Below are 13,860 nucleotides of genomic sequence, written 5' to 3'. Positions count from 1 at the left end.
CACACACACACACACACACACACCTAGGGGCAATTTAGTACGTTACTACGGCCGGTTCACCTGACCTACATGTCTTTGGACTGTGGGAGGAAACCGGACCCCCGGAGGAAACCCACACAGACAGGGGGAGAACATGCAAACTCCACACAGAGGATGACCCGGGACGACCCCCAAGGTCGGACTACCCCGGGGCTCGAACCCAGGACCTTCTTGCTGTGAGGCGACCACGCTAACCACTGCGCCGCCGAGCCGTCCAAGACTGAAACAACCAAATCTTACCCTGCTAGTAAGTTGGGTTTTCGTTACTTCTTGAAGTCTTCCGAGACGCCACACAGCGTACACGGGATGGCACGCTTGTTTTAAGTTTGGTAAGATGGCTGAAGGTTTTGTAGCCGCTCAGCAGATCAGAATCAAGGCTGGATTACTGACTGGACAAAGTGGGCAACTGCCTTGTGGCCGTGGACCCCCAGGGGTACGTGGTAATTTAATCAAATACAACTTCTTTTGGGGATGGCTTACTTAGACATAAGACATAGACGTAGACTTAGACCATTCTAATACAAATAAACAGTGTGTACTGCACATCCCCTATCTATCCATGTAGTTCACAGCCCCTAGGCCATGTGCTTCCCTAGACTCCCCATGGCTACCGCTCCTTATTGACCTGAGGTATCGCCATGGGAATAAAGGACATTTTTGCTCGGTGGTCCTGATCTTGGGGTGTCTATACCTTGGATCAGAAGTGAGTGGCTGGAACCCCACTGAGAGTGGATGGGACGTATCCATGCAGACCTGGTCTGCCTTCTCAGTCAGCCTGGTCAGGTACGGGTGGTACAGGTCGGCCTGCTGCTCCCCCCATGATTTTCCCACCGTTCTTCACAGTTATTCCTCATTTGCTTGTGTGAGTGATTCTGGAATGTCCTTACCAGTATACAATACAACAACAAAGAATACTCTCAATAAAAGATTTATAAAATAGAGTAAGAATTTTGGGTAACACTTTAGTATGGGGAACGTAGTCACCACTAATTAGGTGCTTATTAGCATGCAAATGAGCAACATATTGGCTCTTAATTGGTCATTATTACATACTCATTAATGCCTTATTCTGCATGGCCTTATTATACAACCAGTAAGCCATGAACTATGAGTTTTCCCTCTATAGCCTCAGAAGTATTGCTTATTAGTAGTACCATCTCAATATGCTTTGCTTAGTATGGCCTTTATAAGGTGGTAGTACCACAAGAAGAGTTATTCTGCCTTACTAACACTTAATGAATATGCTCTGTTCTTACATAACAACACACAAAACTGCAAGTGTTCATAGTGTTAAATTACTGTAAATTAAGTTTTTGTTACTTAGAAATTGTTCCCCATACTAAAGTGACATCTTGATCATTACTAATTAACTAGTAATTAAGTTTTTTTATGTTCCCCATACTAAAGTGTTACCGAGTTGTGTTATCAATATTAAAAAAGTTCAGTTTTCTAAGAAAGTAAATGCGCTGCAGGCCCCTCTTAAAAACATAGCATCAGCACACCGGTCCCAGGAGAGTTTGTGATCAATATGAAGAAGCTACTGACACTCTGACACCACCTCAATCTCCTCGCCTCTGATCCTAGATAGAGTGGGTGGTGGAGCATCGTGTCTAAAATCTACATCAGTTCTTTGGTCTTGGATGTGTTCAGATTCAAATGTGACGCCTCACACCAGTCGCCGAAGTCATTTAGAACCGGACCATGTTAGACACCATCCCGCTCCAATAGGCTGACCAAGTCGGTGTCACCCGCAAACTTCATTATATGGTGTCCAGGGTGTCGGTGACAACAGCCCGTGTATAAAATATCTAACAAAGGTGACCGCACACTGCCCTGTGGTGTGCCAATAGAAGTAAAGCACACCTCTGATATGGTGTTACCTACCCTTACCCATGAGTTCTAAGGAAATCCAAAATCCATGTGATGAGTTTTGAGTCCGGTCCAAATAGCTCTTTCAGTCCGTCAGCCAGGACTATTGGGTGGGATGTGTTAAATGCAGGAGAGAAATCCAGAAAGAGGACTCGTGCATGTGTTTTACTTACAACCTTCCAGATGCATGTACCGAAAAGCATTACAATGGCGTCATCTATCCCTCTTGCAGAGCGACAAGCTAATAGTAGTGGGTCCAGGTCCTGTTTGCACGTATCATCATCATCGGCAGTCACTTGGGGTCAAGTATGACTGTCCTTTAGGACGCCTACACGCGACAGCTTTTTACATGGAGAGGCTGATGCGCCTGCAGCCACCACACAGTCCATGACAGGGGGTGGTCAGAGTCCAATGGCATGGAGAACCAAGATGATTGGGGACCACCCTCTCTCATCCACCTTCACTGCCATTGTGATCCGGAGACATCTTCCGCCAGTTCTGCCGTTGAGGTGTTTGTTGGATCACGCTTCATCTGGAACGTCCCCCTTGACCCATCCACCTTGGGTGACCCTACCAGGAGCCCAGCTCCGGATGGAATAGCTCTTGGGATCATTGGTACACACAAGCTTCTCCACCGCGACAAGGTGGAGATCCAGGAGACGGTTTACATGTATATGCACTATTTAAGAATATTATCAACTGAAATAATAGGAGCTTTGCAAAGGGCCCTGCATTCATCTCTTGTCTCGAAGCTCTGTCGTGTCGAGGGGGCCTGTGTCAACATCTAGTCTTTAAGGCCCCCGTCGTTTCAGTCGATATCGAGGTTACACAGAGAAAGCGACTCGCTTCTCTCATGACTGCGATGCTCCTCGCCAGCTTCGCTCGCACATGTGAGGTTTCCAGCAGATTTTGTGCTCGAGTATCGCACCCAGGAACTTATTTTCATATACTCGTTCTCGTTGGACATTGTCTATCACTGCTTTTACTTTGGTATGTATTAAGCGATGTCCCAACAACATAAACTGTGTTTTGTCCAGATTGAAGGATAATTTGTTTTTGTCAAACCACCGTTTTCATTTTTCCATTTCTATTGCGGTCACCCCCAAAAGCTGCTGTCAATTCTCACCAGAATAAAATATACTCGCGTCATCCGCAGATCGAACAAATTTCAATAAAATTGCACTTCCCTTCTACCGGTAGGCGAAAAAGGGGGGTTGTCGCCAAGTTCGAACACCGGAGAAGGCGAGCTCTAGGGGAGACCCCTAGTCTGTTGATAGGATACCCCAAGTTCTCTTCAGAATCCTGCAGGGGCACTTAACCGGTGTCAGTATTTTCTCCTGTGCCTTTTTGTTTGCCTCCATGGGTACTCTGTACTTTCTTCCATGTGTACTCTGTACTTCCTTCCATGTGTACTCTGTACTTCCTTCCATGTGTACTCTGTACTTCCTTCCATGTGTACTCTGTACTTTCTTCCATGTGTACTCTGTACTTCCTTCCATGTGTACTCTGTACTTTCTTCCATGTGTACTCTGTACTTCCTTCCATGTGTACTCTGTACTTTCTTCCATGTGTATTCTGTACTTCCTTCCATGTGTACTCTGTACTTTCTTCCATGTGTACTCTGTACTTCCTTCCATGTGTACTTTGTACTTTCTTCCATGTGTATTCTGTACTTTCTTCCATGTGTACTCTGTACTTCCTTCCATGTGTACTCTGTACTTCCTTCCATGTGTACTCTGTACTTTCTTCCATGTGTACTCTGTACTTCCTTCCATGTGTACTCTGTACTTTCTTTCATGTGTACTCTGTACTTCCTTCCATGTGTACTCTGTACTTTCTTCCATGTGTTCTCTGTACTTCCTTCCATGTGTACTCTGTACTTTCTTCCATGTGTACTCTGTACTTTCTTCCATGTGTACTCTGTACTTCCTTCCATGTGTACTCTGTACTTCCTTCCATGTGTACTCTGTACTTTCTTCCATGTGTACTCTGTACTTCCTTCCATGTGTACTCTGTATTTCTTCCATGTGTACTCTGTACTTCCTTCCATGTGTACTCTGTACTTCCTTCCATGTGTACTTTGTACTTTCTTCCATGTGTACTCTGTACTTTCTTCCATGTGTACTCTGTACTTCCTTCCATGTGTACTCTGTACTTTCTTCCATGTGTACTCTGTACTCCTTCCATGTGTACTCTGTACTTTCTTCCATGTGTACTCTGTACTTCCTTCCATGTGTACTCTGTACTTCCTTCCATGAGTACTCTGTACTTTCTTCCATGTGTACTTTGTACTTCCTTCCATGTGTACTCTGTACTTCCTTCCATGTGTACTCTGTACTTCCTTCCATGTGTACTCTGTTCTTTCTTCCATGTGTACTCTGTACTTCCTTCCATGTGTACTCTGTACTTTCTTCCATGTGTACGCTGTACTCCTTCCATGTGTACTCTGTACTTTCTTCCATGTGTACTCTGTACTTCCTTCCATGTGTACTCTGTACTTCCTTCCATGAGTACTCTGTACTTTCTTCCATGTGTACTCTGTACTTCCTTCCATGTGTACTCTGTACTTCCTTCCATGTGTACTCTGTACTTCCTTCCATGTGTACTCTGTTCTTTCTTCCATGTGTACTCTGTACTTCCTTCCATGTGTACTCTGTACTACCTTCCATGTGTACACTGTGCAGCATCAGGATCTGAGGCCCGTCCAGTCTGTGGGAACACAATGTCTACCCGTCCCTCCACTCACCGATTGGCCCGAAACCCAGAAGGACTACAACTCCCATACGTCCCACTCGCGCCCCGATTGGACAGAAACCGCAACAGTTGACGTGGCACTGATGAGTGCGCGCAGGCGCAGTAGACGTTTATGCCCGGCAGGAAGATGGCGGCCGTTAAGATTCAATCATGTGTGTTGTCTGTTTTACTTTTGAACGTTTTCTACGGTTTAGTGTCCCCCTTGTACTTCCACATAGGGGAGACGGAGAAAAAATGCTTTATAGAGGAAATTCCCGACGAGACGATGATCATCGGTGAGTACACGGCGAGTTAGGTGGCGGCTAACTTCAGCGAGTTAGCTAGTGGGCTACACAACTTGGGACATTTCTTGCTTCTCTGGTTTGTATGTCACAGCTCTCTGGGGTTGGGAATGAGGCAGTGGCCGTTAGGTACAAGTCGAGACTCTTGGTTTTGATTTGGTGTTTCCAAATGTTTTGGGTGAGCAGTTTAGAAAGGATAGTACGTGTTGTATATAGTTCCCCTTTCAGACAGTTGGCTTCACGGGTGCTTCTTGTCTGCGTTTCCATCAGAGAGCTGCCACCGTCTCCTTCTCAGCTATGTGTCTCTCATGCGCTGGCAGTCTTGTTGGTCCCTGACAAAACGAAGGCCAAAGAAGTCCCTGTACAGGTGCAGCTGTTACTGAGAAAAATGAGTATAAACCACCCAGAGATCCAAAATAACAGGTGTACCAAAAGTGGCAGTGCACGATATGATCAAGAAAAACAAAAGCACTAGTACACGCCGTTGGAAAATAACTTGGTAAACCAAAGAAGACCCCTACAGTGGATGGCCAGAAAGGGTTTCCGAAGTAAAGGAAAAATCCATTCACCGCAGCCCAGCAGATGAATACCGCCCTGCAGGTTGTAGCCATACGTGTCTCTGGGGCTATATGGAGAGGTTTACACAAACAGAACTACAAAGGGTCTTGATGCATGCTCAGTAATGCAGGTAAGGAAATCACAGAACGTTGAATCGGTTCATCTGGACACAACGTTTATTGCGAGAAAACGTGTCATCGTTCATCTAAGTGACCGCTTCAGTCTCCACTGACTGCAGGTATCCTCACCCTTATAAACACTACAGTGGTATCATCATCATCATCATCATCATCATCGGCGGTTACTCGAAGTGAGTATGACTGCCCTCTCTGAAGTGGCATAACAGTGGCATAACGACCGAAAACAACGATCAGTTTCGTTTCCAAATTGCAGTGACCATTAACTGAGTTACAATGGCCATGTGTACTGTTCAGAGGACTGGAGAATAGTTGCAATCACAACATTGTAAGATGGTGATAGATGTACTTGTAGGCCCCCGCTCGGCTCAGGGCTTCGTTCCCTCGACACATAGATGGCCTCTTTGACTCCCCATTCAAACCAGCATGCCTCCCTATCAAGGATGTGCAAATCCTCATCCTTGAAAGTGGCCACTGACCTGTAGATGGGTGTAGACTGTGGAGCCCTGGCCTGATGCGTTAGCTCTTCTATGTTGTGCCATCCTTTTGGCCAGCGTCTAGGACCGGGTCCACTGGCACAAACAAAGCAATATAATGTACACTGTTAAGTGCAGGGAGGATTGCTGTAACTTGTACATCAGGGAAACCAAACAGATGCTGGCCAAGAGGATGGCACAACACAGGAGAGTTAACACATCAGGTCAGGACTCCGCAATCCGCACTTGGTGACTTGGATGAGTGATGAAACGATTCTCTCAGTAAACGTTGTGTCCAGATCAACTGATTCAACTTTCTGTGAGAACTACAGAGGGCACACCAATAAGGTGTAAACCCCTAATAACAGTCAAGAATGGGAAGGCCAGGTAAGACTTTGCCCAAAAATTCATTTAAAAGACCAAAAGTGCATGAAAGAACTTGTACAGTTCTGGGACAATATGCTATGGATATACAAGAAAAAGATGGACATGGATGGAAAGAGAAAAGTGTGGAGGTAACCTAGAACTGCCAATGATCCTGAGAATATCACCTACTCTCTTTTTAAATATGATGGAGGTAGTGTTCTGGCTTTGGTATGTGTGGCTTCCACTGAAATTGGTGCAGTTGTCTTCACTGATGATGTTCCTACTGATGCCTACACCAGGATGGAAGATCCAGGAAGTGAACAGAAACATCCTGTCTGCACAGGTACAAACCAGTGCCTGCAAATATATTGGATGGTGCGGTATCATTAGAGAGACTACTGACCAGGTGTCCCACTTTACACTGTCCCGCGTCCCGCATATGTCCTGTATTTTAAAGCAAATACAACTAAAGTACAAATTTTTCCATTTAAACATTAAGCAATCACTTTTATTATTCGATAAGTCTATTCTTAGACATCTCTGCTCTCTAAAGTCTAGTGAGGATGTAAAAGGCATTGCTGGGCTATCCTGTTTATTCTGGGTTTTTTTTTTTACTTTATTTTCTTTGGATTTCCTCATTGGATCTAACTGATATCAGTGATGGCTGCTAATTATTACCTTTGGTTATGCCTATAACAATTTATCCTGTAACGTTAATCAGATGGGATTAAGACAAAAAAAAATCCTTTTAATCTTGGTAACATTATAGATGTGTCCCACATTGTCCAGCAAAATATCACTGTTTGTCCTGCATTTGGACCTTGGCATCTGGTCACCTTTTTCATCATGCAACAGGACAATGGTCCTTAACATACTGCCATAGCAACCCAGCAGTTTCTCAGGGCCAGAAAGTGGAAACCTCTTGACTTGCAAATTCACTCACCAGATCTGAACCCGACTGAGCATGTATTTCACATTCTGAAGAAGTGACTGTATGCCAAACGACCCCTGAACAAAAAGCTGCTGTACAAATCTGGCAGACCATAACTAGGAAAGATGCCCAGTGTCTGGCAATGTTTATCCATCCTGGACTTGAGCCAGTCATTGCATGCAAAGGACATCTGACCAAGTACTGAATGTGACTACTGTGCATGACGTTAATCTTCACAAATACTTATGGGACCTTAAAATGGAGGAAGTACGTACAAAACATGCTGTCATTTCTAACTGATCACTTAAAATGTGTGAAAACATCCTCCAAGTTAAAGCTGAGAATCTCCACGTTCATCGATAATCACTGCTTCATTCTGAAACCAGAGAGCTGGAATGCAGATATTGCTGAGTGATTAACTGGATTTTTTGTGTTTAAAAAATTGCATAACAAGCCCATTTTGCACTTCTGAAAATGTTTTTGGTGTATATTCTGCAGAAAAAGAATGAATGATATAATTGCCCCTGTTAATGAATGACTTACTGGTACACTCCCAGTCATCATGTCTGTTTGTCTTACCGGGAGCAAATGTCAGTGAGCTCGCTTATGGTAGCAAATGTACACAGGTGGTTGTTACTGAGCTGATGACTCCCCAAATGGAATAAATTGTGTTGGGTGTGCTTCACTTCACCGTTACTCCAGCACATAGCTGCGCCCATTGCTCCAGCACGTAGCCATGCCTGTTAACGTCTTTGGCTCCCTCTCTACAGGGAACTATCGCACCCAGCTGTACGACAAGCAGAGGGAGGAGTACCTGCCCGCCACACAGGGCCTGGGCATGTTTGTTGAAGTCAAAGATCCTGATGAAAAGGTACATTCTGCATATACAAAACACCCGGGAAATTAACTGACATTTTCCATTTATTCCCTCTTTCTTGCTTGATGTTTGTGCCGACTAAGCTTTGTCAACAGTTCAACATGAAACGTAACAGCTTATAACGTCCTGGTAATTACAATCCCTGATCAGAAAAAGTTGGGATGGTATGTTAAATTAACATTAAAACCGAAAACTGAGTTATAAATTTATCTTTGCCCCGTATGACATCGAAAATTATGCAATAACCTATTATTTGATGTTTTACCTCGTGAATTTTATTGTTTTTTCAAAATAAACACTTATTTCAATTTTGATTCTTGCAACAGGTTTCAAAACTAGTTGGGACAGTAAAGCATTTACCACTTAGTAATGTTGCCATTCCTCTTCACACCACTTTCACACCACTTGAGGCAAGTTTGTAATTTGTGAAATTGGGCTATACAAATAAAATTGACTTGACTTAAAAGACGTTTGGGGGTGGAGCGTTTCAGGTGTAATTTTGTCCCATGCTTCCTGCACATAAGTCTTAAGGTGTGCAACAGTACGGGGTCGCATTTTGCGTCACAAAATGTGCCACACCTTCTCGGCTGGGGACAGGTCGGGACTGCAGGCAGGCAGGCAGGCCAGTCTAGCACCCGCACCCTCTTCTTCCGCAGCCATGCCTTTGTGATGTGTGCAGGATGTGGTTCTGCATTGTCTTGTTGAAATATGCATGGGCGTCCCCGGAAAAGGCGTCGTCTTGAAGGCAGCGTACGTTGCTCCGAAACCTCTGTGTACTTTTCAGCATTAATGATGCCATCACAGAAGTGTAAGTTACCTTTGCTGAGGGCACTGACACAACCTCACACCATAACAGACCCTGGCTTTTGGACTTGCTGCTGGTGACAGTCTGCACGGTCCATTTCTTCTTTGGTCCGGAGCACACGGCATCTATTTCTTCCCAAAAAGACCCGAAATACGGATTTGTCTGACCACAATACATGTTTCCACCCTGTGGTGGTCCATGCCAGATGCCCCTGAGCCCAGAGAAGGCAACAACGCTTCTGGACACGGTTAACATCAGGCTTTCTTTTGGCAAAGTAAAGTTTTTGCATTTATGAATGTAACTGCATGTTGTAGTGCTTGACAAAGGTTTGGCAAAGTAATCCAGAGCCCATGTGGTTATATCGCTTATAGATGAATGATGGTTCTTGATGCAGTGCCGTCTGAAGGGTCAGAGAGCACGGTTATTCAGCTTAGGCTAGTGACCTCGCCCTTTATGCGCTGAAATTCCTCCAGATTCCCTGAATTTTTAATTATATTTTGCACCATTGAGGGTGAAATATCAAAACCCCTCCTTATCTTGCTATGAGGAACATTGTTTTTAGACATTTCAATAATTTTCTCATACATTTGTTGGCAAAGTGTCGATCCTCAGCCCATCTTTGCTCCTAAAGGACCACGCCTTTGCCTGATGCTGCTTTTGTTCCAAAACATGATCTGTTGACATCACCTGTTTCAAATCATATCTTTTTTTTTTCCTTTTGGATCCCCCCCCTTTTTTTTTTTCCTCCCCAATTGCCCTTGGCCAATTAGCTTATTTTTCCGAGCCGTCCCGGTCTCTGCTCCACCCCCTCTGCTGATCCGGGGAGGGCTGCAGACTACCACATGCCTCCTCCCATACATGTGGAGTCACCAGCCGCTTCTTTTCACCTGACAGTGAGGAGTTTCACCAGGGGGACGTAGTGCGTGGGAGGATCACACTATTCCTCCCAGTTCCCCCTCCCCCTGAACAGGTGCCCCGACTGACCAGAGGAGACGCTAGTGCAGCGACCAGGACACATACCCACATCCGGCTTCCCACCTGCGGACACGGCCAATGTGTCTGTAGGGACGCCCAACCAAGCCGGAAGTAATACGGGGATTCGAACCGGCAATCCTCGTGTTGGTAGGCAATGGACTAGACTGCTACACTACCCAGACGCCCCAAATCATATCATTATTTAATTGTTGTACGTCATTACTAGCCCTAAATTAACCTTGTCCCAACTTTTTTTGGAATGTGTTGCAAGCCTGAACGGAGGGAATGGATGTACATTTACAAATGAAATGAAGTGGACCACACTAAACATGAAATGTCCTCTGTTCAAGCTGTCCGCAGTGAAATACAAATCTATCAAAGTAAATTTAGAAATCACTGCTTTCTCTTTTCTTTCTTTTTTTGAATTTTCCATACCCTCCCAACTTTTTCCGAGTTGGGTTTGTAGAGGGAAGAAATATTGCTCGTTCCCTCTTTCACAGCGTAGTTTTCCATTGAGTTTGTTTGTGTTTGTAAACACATGCCATTTCCTTGTTAGAGGATAAATTCCAGAAGCTTCTACGCTTTGTCTCATCATAGATCAATGTAGGAGCCACAAGAGGGAAGTCTCATTAAGTGGCGAAGGTCACTGCGTGTCCATGTGTAGCAGTGCTGTGTCATGTGACTCGTGAGGGTAATGCTGGTGTTTCCTGCAGGTGATCCTGTCCCGTCAGTACGGCTCGGAAGGCAGGTTTACATTTACCTCCCACACACCAGGAGAGCACCAGATCTGCTTGCACTCCAACTCCTCTAAATTCGCCCTCTTCGCTGGAGGCATGCTGGTAAGTAACTCAAAAGCCAAACAATAGTAAATTATTGTTCTGGCTACTAACATCGTACTTCAGCATAAGTTTTTACGTACAACGAATATAGTTTACTGATAAAATGGATTTGCAATTAACATTTTCATGTAGCGGCACTTTTATCCAAAGTAACTCGCAAGAGGGTCAGAAATGGGCAGATTTTTTTGTGTGCCAACCTTCAGGCATCTCGGACCTTCTAGAGCTGGATTAGATGTTTAATTCCCTTCCTCCTGTTTGTCCACAGAGAGTCCACCTGGACATCCAGGTGGGGGAGCACACCAACAACTATGCTGAGATTGCTGCCAAGGACAAACTGACAGAACTGCAGCTCCGGGTCCGGCAGCTGGTGGAGCAGGTTGACCAGATCCAGAAAGAACAAAACTACCAGAGGGTCAGTCAGCACTCGTCTGTGTGTGTGTGTGTTTCTTTTGTGTGAAAGAGAGAGGGAGGCAAACAAAACTGACTGAGTCTGAAACAGTGGTTCTCAATCCAGTCCTCAGGAACCCCCGGTCCACAACAGATGAATGTAATCAACTACCTGGTAGCATACAAAACTGGCAGTGCTGGGGGTCCCTGAGGACCTGATTGAGAACCACTGGACTGAAAGAGAGATTGGCACAAACGGGAATGAGGGAGAGAGAGAGAAAGAGAGAGATTGTACCTCAGTCTTTGGGAATGAGATGCGTGAGGCAAGGTGAAGACTGTTTTGACTTCATTTGACCTTGTCTTTGTGTGTAGTACCGGGAGGAGCGCTTCAGGCAAACCAGTGAGAGCACCAACCAGAGAGTCCTGTGGTGGTCCATCGTTCAGACTCTCATCCTGGTTGCCATCGGTTTCTGGCAGATGAGGCACCTTAAGAGCTTCTTTGAGGCCAAGAAGCTTGTGTAGTGTCCCCTGGTGGAGAACTGGTGTTTGTGTTTGTGCGTGTGCGTGTGTCTGTTTTTGTGTGTCTGTTTATTGGATGCAGTAAAGATAAGCAGCAGTTTGAATACAAATGGATGCTGTTGCTGGAAGGACAAACTTGTCGACTGGTGAGGCGACGGGACACGGAGAGGTGATTTTGAATGACAGTGAATCAGATTATTGGTTGTACTATTATTTTACCACCATGTTTGTGACATCCCCCCATACATATATAGAGTGGCAACATAAATATTCTATTTATTTTCAACTATAATTTTTACTTTGACCAGTAAATGGCTTTATTTAATTTGGACTCATTTTCATCCTCAAAAGAGTGAGACGCACGAGTTGCTTTCTCAGTGGATCAAAACTACTCTCTGTCTGAATTTGTCCTGAAGTTGTAGGCTGACTTCATAAAAATAGATTTAAAGTGATCTGCCAGGCCAACGTGCTTCGAAGTTTCGAGTGTGCGTTTTCAAACTGATGTGACCGTTTCCTTTTTTCGCTACTCGTGTTAAATGACTAAACAAAATGTTACTGGCCGCAAGAGATGTCACATGTTACTTTGAGCCAGGCACGGGGAAGGAACAAGTCAGTTTCCTTCAACAGACGTGTTTCAGCAGGTGCATTAGGTTGGTTCCTTGACCTTTGACTGAGGGCTGCACATTTATGAATGACACGATGATACTGAATTATTGTCAACACAGTTATTGTGATTTATTTGGGGACAAAATGATCCTGCTTATTTTCTAAAACGGAATATTAACCTCGTCAGAGAGGGAAGTCGTTCTGCAGTTGTAAATGAAAAGCCATGACTTATTAAATGATATGAATCATGATTGTACGATTTATACGCAAGTTGTTCAGTGGGTGCAGATGAGAGTATTTAAACAGCTGTCAGTTTGGACCATGTTGCTCCGTCAGCCTCTACACTCGATAAGAAACTGTGTTGAACCAAGTGTACATTTATTAAACTAAGCTGGATCAGTGAAATGTTTATTTTGTGATGCGCCTCAGCACTGCATGACCTGCAGGTCTTGGAAGTATTTTGACGGTTTCTACTGTTCTCTTCACAAATGTTGTTCCACAAAACCTCAGCTGAACGAGAACCCCGATTCCACAAACTTGTGTGGATGAAGGTGCAGGTTTTCAGACATGATGACACTACAGTGTTTAATGTTCTGTCCTTTAGGGTGTTCCCTCCGTCATGAAGCCTTTAGTTGCTGCCGAGTTCAGACGTTGTAAATGGTTTCTTCTCCTAGGAGAAACCTCAAGCCAAAATCAGTTTCCTAGGACATTGGCCAGCGAATCATGATGCTATGTCTATCATACTTCTGTTTCATCTCACAAGGGCTTGAAAGAAGATACTTTACATGTAGAGAAATTAGTTTTTGCTGATCTGTGTGGCTATCTTAATTCACATGGTTAATTTTAGGTATAGAAAATGAAAAGCTGGGACTTGGGTTTATTCTTACATTGTTATTTTGTCCTGTTTTCCCTCAGAGCTTTTTGTTTGTTATGATGAGAAACTGTCCACTGTTTGTTTTGGGGTAGACGGAAGGAGTGTTTTAAAAGTGTATTCCTGGTTAGGAAGTGAAATCAGTTGGTGAAGGCTTTAGGTAGGAGGGATTCTGTACATATGAAATCTGTTTGGAATTGCACTCAGAATAAAGTTTTGTCACATTTGGTTTATCTGTCTGAATGTTTCATTTAATTATCCACTCATGTCCTTACAGTGTTTGAGGTATTCATGCTTTGCAGTATCATTCTGCAACTCCAACAGAAGGGCCTTCTGTACTGTTCTATCAAAATCCATGAAAGAGTTAAAAAGAAATCCCTTTTTGGCAAAGACTATTCATAAACAAGGACAGAAGTCGGTGTTCAGTTGTTCTGGCTAGGTGTTCATTATTTAAAGCAGGGATAGGCAGTGTGATCCAGAGAGGGCTGGTGTGGATGCAGGTCTTTGTTTCAACCAAGCGGTTACACACCTGATTCAAGTTTCCTTCATTAGTCCCCTTGGGGAAATGCA

At 44.3% G+C, this 13,860-nt stretch overlaps 1 protein-coding gene across 1 annotated transcript; it reads left to right on the top strand.

Annotated features, from left to right (window-relative positions):
* Nucleotides 1-4,785: 4,785 nt before the first annotated feature.
* On the top strand, nt 4,786-13,519 carry tmed9 (transmembrane p24 trafficking protein 9). Its single transcript, XM_056289018.1, has 5 exons — nt 4,786-4,937; nt 8,182-8,282; nt 10,782-10,907; nt 11,173-11,319; nt 11,667-13,519. Exons 1-5 carry the CDS (start codon nt 4,790-4,792, stop codon nt 11,814-11,816), a joined length of 672 nt encoding a protein of 223 aa, XP_056144993.1. The 5' UTR covers nt 4,786-4,789; the 3' UTR covers nt 11,817-13,519.
* The last annotated feature ends 341 nt before the right edge of the window (nt 13,520-13,860 follow it).

Source organism: Lampris incognitus, chromosome 1 (assembly GCF_029633865.1).
Source record: "Lampris incognitus isolate fLamInc1 chromosome 1, fLamInc1.hap2, whole genome shotgun sequence".
NCBI lineage: Eukaryota > Metazoa > Chordata > Actinopteri > Lampriformes > Lampridae > Lampris > Lampris incognitus.
The sequence above is the reverse complement of the archived record's forward strand: the minus strand, read 5'-3'. Positions and strand labels throughout refer to the sequence as shown.

Excerpts from the sequence above, each read along its gene's own strand:
- tmed9 (XM_056289018.1), top strand. The coding sequence starts at position 4,790 with ATGGCGGCCGTTAAGATTCAATCATGTGTGTTGTCTGTTTTACTTTTG. Across the intron at positions 4,938-8,181 it reads CGACGAGACGATGATCATCG|GGAACTATCGCACCCAGCTG; the intron begins GTGAGTACACGG and ends CCCTCTCTACAG. Across the intron at positions 8,283-10,781 it reads TCAAAGATCCTGATGAAAAG|GTGATCCTGTCCCGTCAGTA; the intron begins GTACATTCTGCA and ends TGTTTCCTGCAG.